Raw genomic sequence first — 18,336 nt, 5'->3', positions numbered from 1 at the left:
GATTACTTTAAGAGAGATCAGAAAAAGCACTATAAAAAATATGGGACAATGAAGACGAACAGCACAATATACTCTGAAGCACAAAGATTACAAACTGGCGAAAAGCAGAATTATTTTTATTTAAATTCCCATCCTTCCCACAAAGGCACTAATTAATAAGGGGAAGAGTTTTTCCATTTTATTTGTAGTGAAGATTTAACCATCAAATACAAAAATGAAGAAAGAGTAGGTGACAAATATTTAAAGGAGAAAGGTATTTTCTTGCCACTAATGTTTCAAAAACAGATCCAAGGAAACCCATACTTAAAAGAAAGAAACTGCAAGCATTCCTGTCTATCTGGATAGCTTTGTAGCACCAGGCCTTCATAAACAGAAAAGCTTGCATTTCATATTAGCATTTATCAACATAACACTCAAAATAATGAGTGCAAACTAAGACAATGGAGAGGACAGATTTTTTAAAAAATGTATTCCCTACTTGTGCTGATTCATTAAAAATAATACTCGAGCATTATAGACACAGAATGATCAAAATGGGTTAAAAAAAACCCAAAATCTACAATTTACATATTAACCAGGAGTAGTCATTGTTAGCTTGGGATTCAAGCTGTGCTTCACCTCACCCCCAATTATAGCAGTCTGTTTTGTAGAAAGACCATCCCATGTTTTGTCTCAAACCACACTTAGATCAAAGTTCAGGGTGGAAGTTGAGATCAATAGGACACTAATATTTTAAAAGGAATTTCAATCTGCATGTCTAATTTTCTGTGAAGCATTCCCTTCATTCTCCTTGGCCAAAGTATTTCGTTGCAGTCTTGATCTTGACTTATGCAGGCAAACTCAACTTCTTGCCTTTTAGAACTGCAAGAGGAAATAGAAATAAGAAGAGGTAAGAACTTCATTAAACTTTAGGCAACATATCAAGTAATATAGTGCCATTGCTTCTAGAGAGAAAATGTATTTTAATAATATTTTAATTAAGAAACCATTAACCAAGAACAGTCATTATACATAGGACACCATAACATTTGTGCTCTTATTTCATATACTGATAGCAATGTTTGATTTTTATCTATACATCCATCTATTAAATTTAGATACTGGTCATCTCATTCATGAGTGACTAGGCACTATACAGATAAAAGTATAAAAACCATATAAAGATACATCAATAAAAGGGAACCATATATAACAAGAATGTAAGTTAAAAGGCGGAGGGCTCGGGGTGGCGGCGGCTGGGATGCTAGTCATCCTATCAAAACAACACTATGAGAACACTATATGTGCATTAACAGCGCTTAGACATACATACCGCTTCACAGTGCTTTACAGCCCTCTCTAGGGAGTTTACAGAGTCAGCATATTGCCCCCAAACAATTTGGGTCCTCATTTTACCCACCTCGGAAGCAGTCAGCAGAAGTAGCCTGCAGTACTTCATTCTTAACCATTGCACCACCTTGGCTCATATACTGCCCAAAACAATGATAGCAATTTTATTGGGCATGAAATACTAACATACTGTTAAGGGAATCAAAAAATGAAAAGAAGATGTAGGGGAAGAAGTTATGGCAGAATAGAAATATTACATACTATTACTTCTACTGTATATATTTCAGTAATAATCTCAATTATTTGCCTATCTGTAGGAAGCAAAAACAATACAGGTACTCTTCAACCTACAATGACGATCGGGATCAGGAGTATTGTCATAAAGCAATGATATCAATAAAGTACAACCACTGTGCTTAGTGCCAGGAATCCAGGTAGTTCAGTTGCTGTTTTTAAGTGAATGCCCTGGTCATTAAGTGAAGCCATTTCCTGGTGGCTTCCCGTAATTCTAGTCAATTGGGAAGCTGGTAAGAAGTTAAAAGTCCCAGGCGTTGGGTGGCAAAGGGAGTGAGGGGATATGAGGGAGGGTTGGGACAAGTTGTGAAGTGCCTGAATTTTCAGCTCCAAAGGCTTCTGAAGCCTCCCTACTCTGGGCCTGAAAATCCTGTCTGGCTGAAAACTCTGCTTGGATTTCAGCAGTGTTTTCAGCCTCCAGAGTGGAAAGGACTCACTCTTGTCTCTGGGGCTGACTGAAAAAGTTCTGTGCCAAAAACCAAGCAGGACTGTATATAGAAAACACTTTGTGCCAAAGGAGAGGCCTCAACTCGGGTGGGTGGGTTTGAAAACAGCCTGTGCAAAAATCCTACTTGGATCTCAGCATGGAGCTTTTTCAGGCAGCCCCCAGAGATGACAGGGAATTCTCTTAGCAGGCAGTGGTAGCTTGCAACCTTCCTTGCTGGCTTTTCTATTGACATTTTGGGGGAGCCAGTAGGGAAGATTGCAAATGGTGATCACGTGCTTGTAGGATAGTTGGCAGCTGTTTGTAATTGTGAACTGGATGCCAAGCACCCAGATCACAATCACATGACCATAGCGTTATTGCAACAGTTATAACTTCAAGAACCTGTGGTAAGGCCCTTCATTCAGCATCATTGTAACTTTGAACAGTCACTGAACAAACGGTCGTAAGATGAGGACTACCTGTCTTAACAAGTCGAAAATACAAGTTGCAGAAATCCAAAACAGTTTTTTAAATCAAGTAATAAGAACTGAGTATATGTAGCAAATAGACAATGCCAATATTTGTTGAAGAGGGCTGAAAATGGCTTAGCCCGGCTATTTACGAGACTGCCTTCTGCCACCAATAGCCTCCCAACGACCTGTGCGCTCCCACAGAACGGGCCTGCTCCGGGTGCCATCAGCCAAACAGTGTCGGCTGGTGACCCCCAGGGGGAGAGCCTTCTCTGTGGCAGCACCGACCCTATGGAATGAGTTACCTCCTGGGTTACGCCAACTTCCCGACCTCCGTACTTGCAAGCGGGAACTGAAGACTCTGCTATTCAATCGGGCGGGACTAGCCTAAATATTATTTTAATTTGATTTTAGTTTAATTTAGTTTTAATTGAATTTTAAACTGTATTAATCTATTTATAATTTTATATTTTAGGGTTTTATATCGGTCTTTTGACCGTTTTTAGTTTTAAATTGGCCGGTTAAATATTTCATTTTAAATGTATTTTAAATTTATTGTGTACCTATGTGTTTTAATATGGCTGTACCTGAGTCCTTCGGGAGAAGGGCGGTCTAGAAATCTAATAAATAGATAAATAAATAAATAAATAAAAAAGGGTGGGGAGCTGGACTGAAAGGAAATTTCTGAAAGAAGACATATCTAGCTGTATCGCAAACTAAAATGTTTTCTTATGGTTGCTTTTAAATTTCTATATTATCTTTGTAATTATACTTTAGTGGTGCATGTATGCCTAGGTGCATGCACAGAGGTCTCCAAACTTGGCAATTTAAGACTTGTGGACTTCAACTCCCAGAATTCCTCAACCAACCATTGAGATCTCTATGCATGAACATAGATTGAATGTAATAATCTTAGATTTTTAAAAAAAATTGACACACATTTCATTAAGGTTTCCAGTGCTCAACAGACAGTTCAAATAATTTTGATACAAGTAAAAACAGTAAAAAAAGCAATACATATTTGCCCTTTAATAAACTTGCTCTTTAATAAAAGAACTAATACACTTGCCCTTTAATAAAACAACTAATTCAATTTCTGTTAGGCTAGTCCAACAGATTTTATTTTATTCAATCCTCTAGAAATAGCTTTTTAATGCTTGAATATGCGAACACTATTTTTCTGCAACTTCTTTTTGATCCTAGGAAAAAAAGGTGATGAAACTGCTAATTAATTTGTCAACTTACAATTAGTAAGAGCTATTGGTTAATACACTTCCCAGCATCAAAAAGGATTGTGTTTAGTTGAAGAGTGCCCTCTAGCGAACTTCCAGTTTAGCAATAACATTTAGTCAACGCACATTGAGACATGTGGTTGAGATGTACTGATTCCCAAATCATTTTAAAATCCCCAAGCACCTTGCTAAAGCTGCCACAGATTTATTTCTTTATTAAATACATTTATATGGCCGCCCAACTCAAACACGGTAACTCCAGGTAGAAGAGCACTTCTCTATCTCATACTAATGGGATTTCAGTCAGCAGATCTAGTTTCCGTTTGTTCTTGTTGCAAAATACCTTTTGTAATGTAGAGGTAGAAGAAATCGCAGTACAGTATTGTTTGCACCAAGCCAGCCACAATGGCAATGAGGTCGAAGAAGCCCTCAAACTGATAGCGCCAAATCCAGTTGAACAGGTAGAGGGCACGGTAGACTCCCAAAGCGAAGAGATAATGACTTGTGATGGTCTCTGCCTCACCTGTTTTACTGACCATGAAGAGTTGTGGCAAAATAGCCACAGACTCCAGGTAGATGGAGAAGGTCCAGAGAATCTGGAGGAATCCAGGAGAAAAACAGCTTTATATTTTCTGATTACAGCTCATTATATTCCCAAATTTGTATTGCTATCACAGCAGTTAGTCAGAACTGAACATTTGTGTGGTCCACCGTTCCACTGCAAGATTCAGGATGGATTTGTGTCACAGATTTAGGGCATGTCTGCTCCAGCTCACTTTTTGATACTTTTTTCTGCAAATCTTAGTGCAACATGTATCTCTTTCTAAACTGTCCCTCAAAAACCCTTTCTACTGGGTATTTTGTGAATTCCAAGTACCTTCATCCTTTAATAGGTTACAAGTAGTCCTCAACTTACAACCATAATGGAACTTGCCCATTACTGTCATGATTGGTCATACAGCAAATCATCACATGACTGGTTTAATTTTACTGTCTTTTTTTTTGGGCAGTGATTATTAAGCGAATTACTGTGGTTAAATGAATCCGTGATCGATAAAGTGAGTCAATTGTTTGCTATTGGGCATTTCCCCCCAAAATTGGAAGTAAATGCTGGTTTTGGACAGAAACTTCATATGGTCCCATGACCATGGGACACTGCAAATGGCCATAAATGTGGGCCAGTTGCTGAGCGCTCAAAATGCAGTCATATGACTGTGGGGGGTGTATGTGGGCTGGCTGTCAGAACTGGATAGTAAATACTTTTGGGGAGGTCTGTTATCATTTCATTAAGTCGTAAGTCAAGGACTGCCTGAATTGTCTTGAGATCTGCCTACACAGATGGCAGTGCTGAGTCAAATATTGTCTAATCAATAATAATAGTAATAACAATGATAATAATAATAGAGAGGAAACACTTGGAAATTGCTACGGGCCATATCAAGAAATTAAAATCAACATCATCACCATCACCCTGGACTAAGGCAGTGAGTCAATCATACTTCTGCATTCTTGCCCAGAAAACTACAGCAAGAAGATTGCCAGAAATCAACATTGTTTTTGAAGTTTGAACCTTTGACTTATCCGCCCACAATATAAGGCTGAACCCAGGCTGAATCAGTTCATGCTTCAGCTACACAGAATTCAATGAGTCAAGATGGTCAAGATTTGGCAAGTTACAACTAAATTATATCTAGATCCAAGTACTCTCTTGACACCTCTATTGCTCCAATCTATTGTTGGATAGTTTTCTTTTTAAAATAAAAATGGAAGTTGTAAACTCATAGATCACATAAAGCTTAATAATGTCTTCTGCTGGTTTGTTGTTTCTGTTAGAAAGAACAGTTTCCAGTTTAAATGACTACAGCAGGGGTGAAATCCTGCAGGTTCTGACAGGTTCTGGAGAACCAGTAGAGGAAATTTTGGGCAGTTCAAAGAAAAACAATAGCGGAAATTTTGAGTATATCAGAGAACCAGCCAATACCACCTCTGGCTGGCCCCAGAGTGGGGTGGGAATGGAGTTTTTGCAATATCTTTCCCCCAGCAGTGGGAATGGGGATTTTTCAGTATCCTTCTCCTGGAGTGGGATGGGAATGGAGATTTTGCAGTATCCTTCCCCTGCCACCCCCACCAAGCCATCCCCACCAAGCCATGCCCACCAAGTCACACGATACCCACCAAGCCACACCCACAGAAGTGGTAGTAAAAAATTTTGGATTTCACCACTGGACTGCAGGTATATCACAATTCTAATTCAGTAGCATTTAGTCAACACATGAGCAGATAAGAATAGCTGAATAAATGTTGTGCTGCTTTGGAAAGCAAAATTACTTCGAGCTTGTATTCCTAAAAGGAACTAGCTATAAAGTAGCAGAACAAGCAGGGACTAGAATATTAAAGATGGCCATCTGCCAATTAAATGAACAATTTTAGCCATAGGACTCAAACACATCATATAGCTGCAAGTTAAGTATTTGGGGTTTAGGCTTGTTTACACTAGCATACATTTAATTACCTCTAGGGGTGTAAAATCATGATTTACTAGGAAAGCTAACACTGCTGTTGGAATAACCAGGAATTCCACTCTGAAGGTATCATGGTTGCCATCATAGGTGGCTTTGAATTTGCTATAGATCATCCATACTGTAGCATAGGAACAGGCAACATACACCACCTGCAGGAGAACGTAGATCAAGAAGGGTCATTGAGATTAAATATTATTTCATCTCTCATATTTAGCGTAATCAATGCCAAAACTCTGAACCCTTCAATGCCTTTACCCTGGGGATCTTTCTGAAATATTAGGGATCCTTCTTGCAAGCTAGATCCCTTCTTGGTATTTCCTCATTTATATGAAGTATGACGATCATGAAGCCTTCTAGATATTGCTGAACTAGTTCCCAAGCAACTTGTCAATAATTATATTCGCCAAATTTTCAAGTTCAGCATTATCTGGAGGGCATCAGTTCCCACAATTCTTCTAATGACAGCTATAACCAATTCCTCCCCCAATACCATTAAGCTGTTTCCATCTCTAATTGAGATACACTGAGAATTGGACACCAATCTCAGGAATCAGTTTAACATATTCTACAACTGTTTTTCAAGGTCAGAGCTGTCAACCAATACACTGGCTTTATCCTTTAACTGATATAATAATATGCTACCTACTTACATTTAGCTTATCCAGGACTACTCGCAGGGTGAAGAGGTTCTTTAAGACTAAAACCTAACATTGCTAACAATCATCTAACACTTATTCTCTGCCAGTGCAGCACCTGGTGTCCACATCAAAATCTTCTTCATCAACTTACTTCCTTGTACTGTGCAAATGCTGCTAACATGACAAGCTCTGTGATAAACAAATGAAGACTTCATAATTAGCTAGCAGGAAGTTTCATTAAAATAGGAGAAAGTACTTTTGGATTTTTTGCATAAACCACCATTATAAAAGACTGTTTGCCTTATCTTATCCCCTTTTGTAGCTGATAGTGATGCCACATTATTGAAGCAAAGTGTGCATACGGAAAAGAAGTAGAAGACAATGGAAACTCATAACTATTTTATTTTCTGTGGCACCAAGCCTATTAGCCTTCTAACTAGTCACAATAACACACTATATAATCCAACATCACTCCTGTACCTTCATGGAAGTGTTATACAACGAGATGTAGTTTGTAAATAGGTCTAGGTACCGAGTAGTGAAGACAATGGCAAAGAGAGCTTGGCTCTTCCCAGAGATCCCTGCAAGAAAAGCACAAGCCAACGTAACTCATGATCAGATGAGAAAATAACCATTTCTGACATTAAGGGAAAGAGTAGAAGGTCTTGACTCTTAGGAAAAACAGAGATGATCCTTCAAAACTCCTCACGATTTATCATCCAATGTCACACCTCCTTAACACAAAGAAAGTTTGTAGCATTAAAAAATTTAGATAACTCAGAAGAGGCCTGGAACTGGCACAATAAGAGATTCCCCACCATCAAAAAGCATCACTAGCAGGGCTTAATCAGTGCTCTTTCCCAGATCTACTCATGCTTTTTCTTCAAGTCTAAGAAAATCCACACCCACAATTTGGCTTTCCTCTTTTTCTATAGGGCCAAAGAGATTGTCAGAACAAAGAGATCACCCAGTTTTATCCAATCCCACCTCAGATAGCTTCCATCTCATTATTCATTGCCTTTACCAAATTAGTTTTTTAAAAAAACCACAAGAAAGAGCATCATCAACTTTTCTGCATGAATGGTTCTTTTCTCCCTGCTTTTTTTGTCCAAACCAGAATGGCCATTCACTTTTTCAAAGCAATTCTTTCTCTAAAAGTAATAAATAAGAGGCTTTAAATATAGAACACAAGTTTCAAATAATGGGTCTTTCTAAAACTGTGTCATACCAGATATATTTATTTTTATTTATTTTTTATTTTATTTATTTTGTCACAACAATATATGTAGGAATCATACAAAAGATTATATAGTATATAAACATATATGGGTAAATATAAGGAGGTATAAGCATATATATAGAAAGAAGAAAAGAAAAACAATAGGACAGGAACGGTAGGCACGTTTGTGCGCTTATGCACGCCCCTTATGGTCCTCTTAGGAATGGGGTGAGGTCAATAGTAGAAAGTTTTTGGATAAAGCTTTTAGGATTATGGGAAGAGACCACAGAGTCAGGTAAAGTGTTCCAAGCACTGATGATTCTGTTACAGAAGTCATATTTTCTGCAATCTAGATTAAAGCGGTTGACATTAAATTTAAATCTATTAGTTGCTCTAGTATTATTGCAATTAAAGCTGAAGTAGTCTTTAACCGGAAGGACATTACAATAGATGATTCTGTGAGTTAAGCTTAGGTCTTGTCGAAGGTGATGGAGTTCCAAGTTTTCTAAGCCTAGGATTTCAAGTCTGGTGGGATAGGGTATTCTACTGTTTTCAGAGGAATGGAGAACTCTATGGAGACTGTATGACTATAACTTGTTGCTGGCAATCCTTATGATTTATATTGATATATTGACCATCAATTGTGTTGTAAAAGTTGTACCTTGATGAACGTATCTTTTATGTACACTGACAGCATATGCACCAAGACAAATTCCTTGTGTGTCCAATCACACTTGGCCAATAAAATTCTATTCTATTCTATTCTATTCTATTCTATTCTATTCTATTCTATTCTATTCTATTCTATTCTATTCTCTTCTTGTAAAATATTTCTGGACACGTTCAATTGTATTGATGTCAGAGATGTGGTGAGGGTTCCAAACAGGCGAGCTGTATTTTAGAATTGGTCTAGCAAATGTTTTATATGCTCTGGTTAATAGTGTGGTGTTTTTGGAAAAGAAACTACGCAAGATTAGGTTTACAACTCTTAGAGCTTTTTTTGCTATGTAATTGCAGTGGGCTTTGGCACTTAGATCATTTGACATGAAAACTCCAAGGTCTTTAACGGGATGGGGGTCATCTGTAAGGTAATGTCCATCTAGTATGTACTTAGTTTTGGGGTTCTTTTTTCCTATATGTAAGACTGAGCATTTGCTGGTTGAAATTTGGAGCTGCCAATTTTTAGACCAAGCGGTTAGATGATCAAGGTCGTTTTGAATGATAGAAGTATTGTCTGTGATGTTAAATAGTTTGACATCATCAGCAAAGAGAACACAATTACTTGAGATATGGTCACAAAGATCATTAATGTATAGTATAAAGAGTGTTGGTCCAAGAACGCTGCCTTGAGGAACGCCACTCTTGACAGGAACAGGATTTGATAGAGCATTGCCAATTTTGACCACTTGTCTGTTAGACAGAAATATATATAATGAAGGTCACAACAACCCAGTTGAGTTCTAGAAATATAAATCTATATAATTAAAAAAGGAGATAGAAGATAAGACTAGATAGATAAGATAGACAGACAGACAGACAAAGTTCAACTTGTGTGTGATTTTAAAAGGTTTACTTTGTGGTAACCTTTAGCATGGAAGTGAACCCTCACGGTATACAGAAAGAGGAAGGATTTAGAGAAGGAAGAGAGGATTAGAGCAAATTTGGTAAATTGCACATGTAAATCAGTTCCCAAATTGGTTGAGGCTCAGATACCTGCACTAGTTCCAAACACTTTCAGGCCAGAAATAAAGCCACCCAGAGACCTAAGGAAAGAATCAGTTGATCTCCCCTTTTCTCTCTCCCCCCCCCCCCGTTTTTCTTACCAGCACAGGATCTGGTCTTCCAAATTTTCAACAGCAAGATGATTATAGCCAACAGATGCGAGATGTCTCCCAGGAAGCGGAATAGATTCATGGCGTTCCGGATGGGCTGCCGAAGAAAAAGCTTGGCTTTACTTTCTCAGGGGGAAATCTGCCGAAAGAGAGGAAGAGGAGCCTGTTGGGGGTGGGGAGGGAAGGGGGCAAGAGGAGACCCTCAACAGAACCGAGGCGGGGGAAGGGGGAGAGATGAAGGAGAAATGGCTTTATTGTCTCCCACCTTTCAATCTAAACCGACAAGACGGATTATCAGAGTTTAGCATAAGGATGGCTGGGAACGAAGGCCACGAAAGGGGAGGGGAAAACGCCTCGCCACACCCACAGATGGGCTGGATTAATCCAGCGGGTGGGCGGGCCCTTTCTTGCTGTAGTTGCGCGCTCCCCCCCCCCCCGGTGTGGAAAGCCAAAATGGGGGCGGGGAGCGTTTGTCTTCCTGGGGAGCTTTAAAAGGACACTTTATATTTCTGTAGAACTGCCTTCCGTCTGGCTGTGGGAAAAGAGGGCCGGAGCGACCCTTTCCCCTTCACACCCACCAGAAGAGGCGCCAATGAGTGGAGCAAAGGCTTAGTTTAGAGGGAGGGATGCATTGCGCTGCCTTCGCCCTGTAGCAATTAAAACACGACCAATAATTTTTTAAAGCTTTCTCGGAGGCAAGCTGGGGGTCTGACTTTGCGGGCATTTTGCCCGAAGCAAGAAAGAGGAACGGCTGTGCTTTTCGAGGACGGTGCCAGAGATTTAGCAGAGGCGCCTCCCCACAAACCGTTCCGCTCAGCTGGGGCCACGTTTGCACTAGACCAGGAAACGGATTGAACATACTATGTGGCACAAATTCCAACACATAAACACACCCCTTCTTACACACAAACCTATGAGATATTGGCCTATGTGTCCCTTTCTAACCCAGTGGCTTATAGGTAGTCCTCGACTTAACAACAATTCGCTTAGTGACAGTTCGAAGAAAAAAGGGATATCCCTTTTTTTCACATGACCGTTGTAGCATCCGAAGGTCACGTCATCAAAATCCAGCCATTTGGCAACTGACTCACATTTATGATGGTTGCAGTGCCCGAGGGTCCTGTGATCCCATTTTACGACCTTCTGACAAGCACAGACAATGGAGAAGAGGGATTCACTTAACAACCATGTTACTAACTTAACTGGGATGATATCCTTAACAACTGTGACAAGAAAGGTCGCAAAATGGGGCAAAACTCAATAAATGGCAACAGAAATTTTTGCCTCAATTGTGATTGTAAATTAGTGGTAGTCAACCTGGTCCCTACTGCCCACTAGTGGGCGTTCCAACTTTCATGGTGGGCGGTAGGAGTTTTGTCCCATACTAAAGCACTTTCCTTTTTTTTAAATTTAATTGACTTTTTTAAAAAAAATCATGGCATTATTTAAAAACATTTTCATTAGGTTTTCATAAAATTCCCCATGACAATTTAAATTTCTGAAAATATACTATTTGTATCGCCTGCACATAAGTTTAGTTCATGTTACGTAAGTAAAACTAAATGGCGCTACAGTGCGACCGCAAACAAAAGAGCCTCATCCCAGAATAGCTCGTGCATTTCCCCCCACTCCACCCAGCTGTAACAGACAAGCAAAGCTGCTGGCCGGCGTCCCACCCCCAAACCCAATCCACGATGCGCAAGAGGCATGCATGGCGCATTACTGTGGAATACATGGCACATTACTGTGGAACCGGTGGGCGGTTAGAAAATTTTACTACTAAGAGAGATACAAAAGTGGGCGGTAGGTATAAAAATGTTGACTACCCCTGTTGTAAATCGAGGATATACCTTTATATGGTTTAACTTTCTTGTATACAGCTGCTTTGAAAGCCTTTGGCCAGAAAATAGCATAAAAACTTAGTTTATTTATTAAATTCATATGCCATCATTTTGCTAATGAAGTGACTCTAGACTGCTATATAAATTAATAGTACTTAATAAAAGCATTATAATTTTTATCTGTAGTGAGCATAATTCTAGTGTATGGGGTTTTTGTTGTTCCCAAGTAAGGCATTAACCATGCCTGTCCATGTGTCCATTTGACTTTCTGCCAATGTAATAGCCCTTATAATTACAAATCAAAGACTAGTGGTTTTTGCATGTTACCACAGCCTAGTGGTACTGGTACAACTATCCATGTCTACTTATCATTAACGGATGCTTTGTTGGTAACTTAGAAATTACAGTTGAGTATATTGAGCTAAACTGGTTATAATCTTTTCTTTTTGTATTTCTGTTTTTTCTCCAGCTGGTCAGTAAATCGCATTTTGGTGTGAGATGACTGCTTAGTTCTCTGAGCAGTTCTCTTAGGTTTCAGAAGGTTCGTCCTTAAATATAAGAACATCACTGGCATATGATTACTTGTTATATACATATGTATGTACATATAACTTGTTGGTAAAATCATACAGCAAAATGCAATAACATGACTATGGGATACTGCAAACGGCCACAAACAAGGCCATGTTGCTGAGCATCTGAAGTATGGTCATATTATGGGGGGTGGGCAACCATCATGTTGTAAATTACCCTTTTGAGATAATTCCCGTTCTGCAAGTAAGTTGAAACTTCAAATAATTTCTCAGTGATGGGTTGTAAGTCAAGGATCACCTGCAGTTTTTTTAGTTTGCTTACTGTATAGAACAAAATAAGACAGGATGTCAATATACGTTCACAAAGCTGCAACTCATATTACTGTAGTTTTGAGGAGAAAAGGAAAATATTATTTTTGCTAATGTCTACCAATTGCACATCGGGGCTTAAAGCTTTTATTGCTTCATGAATATTCCTGATGTGGAAGTTTCAGTCTCTACTGATAGCTCTGTAGACCACTATTTCTCAATCTTGGAATTTTAAGATGTGTGGACTTCAATTCCCAAAATTCAATAGTTCCTTTTTCATGCATCCCTTAGTTCTGTTTAGTATCTAAGCCTTTTAAAAAATAAAGCCAAACTTTTTGAATGGATGCTATGAGCAGAATTTCTTCTTATGGACTGATGATTGCCAACATTGGTTGATGATCAATCAGAACAGAGCTGGAAGAGACTTTGGAGGCCAATCCACTACTCAAGCAGGAGACCGCATGCCATTTTAGATAGGTGGTTGTCCTGTCCTTTCTGAAAAAACTCCCGTGATGAAGCCCTTACAAGTTCTGAAGGCAAGCTGTTCCACTAGTTAATTGTCCTCACTGTTAGGAAGTTTCTCCTTAATTCCAGGTTTCTTCTCTCCTTGATTAGTTTCCATCCACTGTTTCTTGTCCTGCCCTCAGGTGCTTTGGAAAATAAGTTGATCCTCTCTTCTTTGTGGCAGCCCCTCAAATACTGGAACACTGCTATCATGTCACCCCTACTCCTTCTTTTCTCTAGACTGGCCATATCCAATTCCTGCAACCATTCTTCATATGTTTTTGTCTCCAGCCTTTAATCACCTTAGTTACTCTTCACACTTTTTCCGAAGTCTCAACATCTTTTTGTAGTGTGGTGACCAAAACTGGATGCAGTATTCCAGGTATGGCCTTACTAAGACTTTATAAAGCGGTACTAATACTTCACGTGATTTTGATCAGGGATCAGGGTACTTTACTTCCATACAAATATTGCTTGAAACTTTTAATTGTCCAAACTGGTATTTTCCTGCCTATTTGTGCCTAATTTTGCTCTTCAGATGTTGAGTGACCATAATGGAAAAGCTACTACAGGCAGTCCTTGATCACACTTGAGCCGAAAATTCCTGTTGCTAAGCAAGACATTTGTTAAGTGAATTTTGCCCCATTTTATGAACTTTCGTGCCACGGTTGTTAAGTGAATCACTGAAGTTGTTAAGTTAGTAATGGTAATTAAGTGAATCTGGCTTCCCCATTGACTTTGCTTGTCAGAAGGTCACAAAAGGTGATCATTTGATCCCGAAATACTGCAACTGTCATAAATACATGCCAATTGCCAAGCATCCAAATTCTGATCACATGACCATGGAGATGCTGCAATCATTGTAAGTGTGAAAAACGATCATGGGTCACTTTTTCAGGGCCACTGTAACTTCAAACGGGCAATAAACGAATGGTTGTAAGTTGAGAACTGCCTGTATTATTCACTGCCAGATGTTCTGAGTGCTGTAATTACACTAAAGCCATATTGTGAGGTATCCCAGACGAATTTCACTGGTAAATGCACAATATGACATGTGAGCATTATGACTAATATGATGGTGTTGATTTGCTCCTCTGAGAGGTTGTGTGTGCTGTTTTGGCCAGGGCCATGCCGTTCCCATTTAAAATACTGTAAAATGTTCAAGGGATATAGCGTAGTAGCTACATTTGGCAGGGATCTGTTGTAATAACTGATGAATCCTAGAAAAGAGTCATAACTGAGAGTGGCCTCCGAGATTTCACAACTATTTGAATATTCTCTATACATTTGCAGTAGCTAGACTTCAGTATGTAATATTTGGTATAAAGAAGTAGATGGGTTGCATTGTGCTTGAAGGCTATAGGCCACCGATCTCTGGCACAGTGCTTGAGATCCTTTTCTCTAATGACAATGATATTATCTACACAGCACAGGGTACCAGTACTGTCTTGTAACAGCACAGCTTTCTGCTAAAGCATTGATGCAGATGCTATTTAGAACTGATTCTATTATAATGATATAACTATTTGTGCCAATTTATGATGAGGAATACCCAGAGTCTACCATAAATACCTCAGGTTCTGCTAGGTCTGTTTCTTGAAATGTTCCTCCTCACCCACCCTGCGCTCCAAGATTAATACAACAATCCTCAATTGCATGACAATTGCAGCATCCTGGGATGTTGTGGTCTGCCAGCAGCCTGCGGAGCTGGCAACTGAGTCGGACAGCGATGAGGCTGAGGAAGAACAGGGCCATTCCTGGAGGCTGGGGAAGGCCCGGATGAGGGCTCTGCGTCGGAGGCAGAGGTGGTGCCAGGGCTATCAGGGAGTGATGTGTGGACTCTGGAGCTTCCAGAGGCTGACAGTAGTGAGGCAGAGGAACAGGAGGAACCTGTTCCTAATGCATGTATAAAAAGAGCTGCCAGAAGGCAAGAGCAGCTAAAGCAAAAAGGACGACTCAGGAGTAGGGTCAAAAGATGACTGGCCCCTCTCATAAGGCTTAAAAGACCAGCAATGGCGTTTGGGCTCTTTGTTGGAAGATAGCCTTGCTCCTTGTCTTGCTGCATTTATTTCTTGTTGGCGTCTTCTGCTTTTGAACTTTTGCCAAGAAAAGACTTTGGCAGTTTGTCTAATTAAACCAAGGTTGGCGATAAGACTGAAGAATTGTGTTATGAAGAATTTTCTTTGATTTAGTTTGGACAATCCTGAGAATGAGTTAATTCTCAGCTGTTCTAATAAAGTCTGTTTGCTTTTGAACTGATTGCATTTACTACTACCTACTTGGGTCTGGGTCACAACATGGGGTCATGTGATCACCATTTGTGACCTTCCAACCAGCTTCCAACAAGCAAAGTCAAAAAATGGAGCTGGATTTGCTTAATGAACACGTGATTAATAACATAGTAATTTACTTAATAACATTGGCAAAAAAGATTAGTAGGAACTCACTTCACCATCACTTTATTTAGCATTGGAAATTTTCCCAATTCTGGTCTTAAGTCAAGAACCACATCTAGTGGAGCATGGTAATTCAAAAATCACCATAGATGATTTTACCTGACAGTTCTACAGTATTCTTTTTGGTAGCGGGATCAGTTTTTCCTCTGATCTATGTCACTTTCTGTTTTTTGCGATGGCTTATGGGATTGGATACGTTTGTGTAATTTTTTGTAACAGTATTTTATGCGTTTGCGTATGCCAGTGCCATCTTTTGACAACACCTGCACCATCGCTCAGTATCTTTTTCACCTTACTTTTCGTGGCCTCCATGTTAGGAAGCACATAGGGCAGGTGTTGACAGGTATCCGTCCAATGGGAATTATATTTTTTCAAGTATAAAAATTAAATTACATTTCTGGCTTTAGTTTAGCAAAATGCTTCTCCAATTTATATTGTGATAGAATTGAAAAAGCAAAATCAGCATCCAAGGGCTTTGATACTTTTTTGCCATTCACTTATAATGTGAGCCAAAGATACACATCAAGGATTATATCATTATAACAGACTTGGTTTTGAAGTAGCATCAACACCAATCTTTTGGCCGAGAGCCATAGATCGAATGCTACTAGGCTGTTGAGACTTTTTAAGTGACATCATCGCCACTAGAGAAAATGAACCCTGTGCTTAAGATATATCTTATGTTCAAGGTTGGATCATCTCAAATCTAATTAGAGAAAAAGTGTTCAGGTTAAATAGCTTAAACAGGATGAGCAATCTTCTCATACTGAAGAGAGCCCATTCGGTGTAGTGTATAAGTTATTGGCCTAGGGGCATGAAAGCTCACTGGGTGACATTAGGCAGGTCATTCTCTCTGAATGCAACCCACCTCACAGAGTGGTTTTTATGGGGAAAATAGAGGGAAGAAGTATTAAGTATGTTTGATTCTTTGAGTTATTTATAAAAATAATAAAGGTAAAACATCTAATTAATAAGTAAACAGTAATAAATAAACAAAGGAAATAGAGATCAAATTGCCAACATATGCTGGATCATGGAGAAAGCTAGGGAGTTCCAGAAAAAACATCTATTTCTGCTTCATTGACTATGCTAAAGCCTTTGATTGTGTGGATCACAACAGATTGTGGCAAGTTCTTAAAGAGATGGGAGTATCTTCTTATTTGTCTCTTGAGAAACCTATATGCGGGTCAAGAAGCAACAGTGAGAACTGGACATGGATCCACTGATTGGTTCAAAATTGGGAAAGGAGTCTGGCAAGGCTGTATACTGTCACCCTGTCTATTTAACTTATATGCAGAAAAAATCATGAGAAAGGTGGGGCTACATGAATCAAAAGGTGGAGTTAAGATTGCCAGGAGAAATATCAACAACCTCAGAAATACAGATGATATCACTCTAATGGCAGAAAGTGAAGAGGAACTAAAGAGCCTTTTGATGCAGGTGAAGAAGGAGAGTGCAAATATTGACTTGAAACTCAACATTAAGAAAACTAAGATCATGGCATCCGGCCCTCTCAATTCCTGGCAAATAGATGGGGAAGAACTGGAGGTAGTGACAAATTTATTTTCCTAGGCTCCAAGATCACCACAGATGGGGACTGCAGCCAAGAAATTAAAAGATGCTTGCTCCTGGGGAGGAAAGCTATGGCAAATCTAGACAGCATACTAATAAGCAGAGACATCACCCTGCCAACAAAAGTGCATATAGTCAAGGCTATGGTTTTCCCAGTTGCAATGTATGGCTGTGAAAGTTGGACCATAAGAAAGGCTGAGCGCCAAAGATACCTCCGCAGACCTGGATGAACTCACAGATACTGTAACATCATATGTCAGCTTCTGTGAAGACCTATGTGTACTGACAAGGAACTTGCAAATATACAGTAACAACAAACCTTGGTTCACACCTAAACTTAAGCAGCTACGTCATTCCAAAGAGGAAGCCTACAGAAAAGGTGATAAAATGCTGTACAATCAGGCCAGAAATGTACTAACAAGGGAGATCAGAGCAGCAAAAAGAAGCTACTCTGAAAAGCTAAAGAATCAGTTTTCAGCAAATGAACCAGCAAACATGTGGAAAACACTTAAAAATATCACTGGCTACGGCAAACCTCCTTCCCAGGCTGAAGGAAATCAACAACTGGCAGATGACCTGAATGTGTTTTATTGCAGGTTTGAAAGCAAACTACAGTCACCTATCTCCACAACCCCCATCTCAGACACACCAACAACAGCCAAACCTCCTACAACTGACCCCATCCCATTGGGTTCACAACCCCTAGTGATCACAGAAAAGGAAGTGCAGGACCTATTTCACAGACAAAAGCCAGGAAAAGCTCCAGGCCCAGACAAGATAACTCCTTCTTGCTTAAAAGTCTGTGCTGACCAATTGGACCCCATCTTCACCCATATCTTCAGTAAATCACTAGAGATGTGCTATGTTCCTTCTTGCTTCTAACGCTCTACCATCATCCCAGTGCCGAAGAAGCCCACGATCAAGGAACTGAATGACTACAGACAAGTTGCTTTAACATCTGTAGTCATGAAAACCTTTGAAAGGCTAGTGCTGTCCCACTTGAAAACCATCACGGATCTGCTGTTAGACCCCTTGCAATTTGCATACCGAGCAAATAGATCAACAGATGATGCTGTTAATATGGCTCTGCACTACATCCTACAACATCTTGAATCTCCAAGGGTCCTCTTTGTAGATTTTAGTTCAGCATTCAATACC

General features: G+C 39.6%; 1 protein-coding gene across 2 annotated transcripts; it reads right to left on the bottom strand.

Annotated features, from left to right (window-relative positions):
• Nucleotides 1-100: 100 nt before the first annotated feature.
• KDELR1 (KDEL endoplasmic reticulum protein retention receptor 1) lies at nucleotides 101-10,370 on the bottom strand. 2 transcript variants are annotated; one of them, XM_058182353.1, is made up of 6 exons: nucleotides 10,229-10,370; nucleotides 9,955-10,060; nucleotides 7,393-7,493; nucleotides 6,265-6,423; nucleotides 4,096-4,348; nucleotides 101-861 (listed from the first exon to the last, which is right to left on the bottom strand). In XM_058182353.1, the coding sequence occupies exons 2-6, from the start codon at nucleotides 10,043-10,045 to the stop codon at nucleotides 827-829; spliced, it is 639 nt and encodes a 212-aa protein (XP_058038336.1). In that variant the 5' UTR covers nucleotides 10,046-10,060; nucleotides 10,229-10,370; the 3' UTR covers nucleotides 101-826. The 2 variants fall into 2 exon arrangements, with proteins under 2 accessions (XP_058038336.1, XP_058038335.1); XM_058182352.1 differs by having other exon boundaries at nucleotides 9,955-10,102; nucleotides 10,229-10,348.
• Nucleotides 10,371-18,336: the final 7,966 nt, after the last annotated feature.

The sequence above is a fragment of the Ahaetulla prasina genome, chromosome 4 (genome assembly GCF_028640845.1).
Source record: "Ahaetulla prasina isolate Xishuangbanna chromosome 4, ASM2864084v1, whole genome shotgun sequence".
Classification (NCBI taxonomy): domain Eukaryota; kingdom Metazoa; phylum Chordata; class Lepidosauria; order Squamata; family Colubridae; genus Ahaetulla; species Ahaetulla prasina.
The sequence above is the reverse complement of the archived record's forward strand: the minus strand, read 5'-3'. Positions and strand labels throughout refer to the sequence as shown.

Excerpts from the sequence above, each read along its gene's own strand:
- KDELR1 (XM_058182353.1), bottom strand. The coding sequence starts at position 10,045 with ATGAATCTATTCCGCTTCCTGGGAGACATCTCGCATCTGTTGGCTATA. Across the intron at positions 7,494-9,954 it reads GAAGACCAGATCCTGTGCTG|GGATCTCTGGGAAGAGCCAA; the intron begins GTAAGAAAAACG and ends CTTTTCTTGCAG. Across the intron at positions 862-4,095 it reads CTACCTCTACATTACAAAAG|TTCTAAAAGGCAAGAAGTTG; the intron begins GTATTTTGCAAC and ends TTCCTCTTGCAG.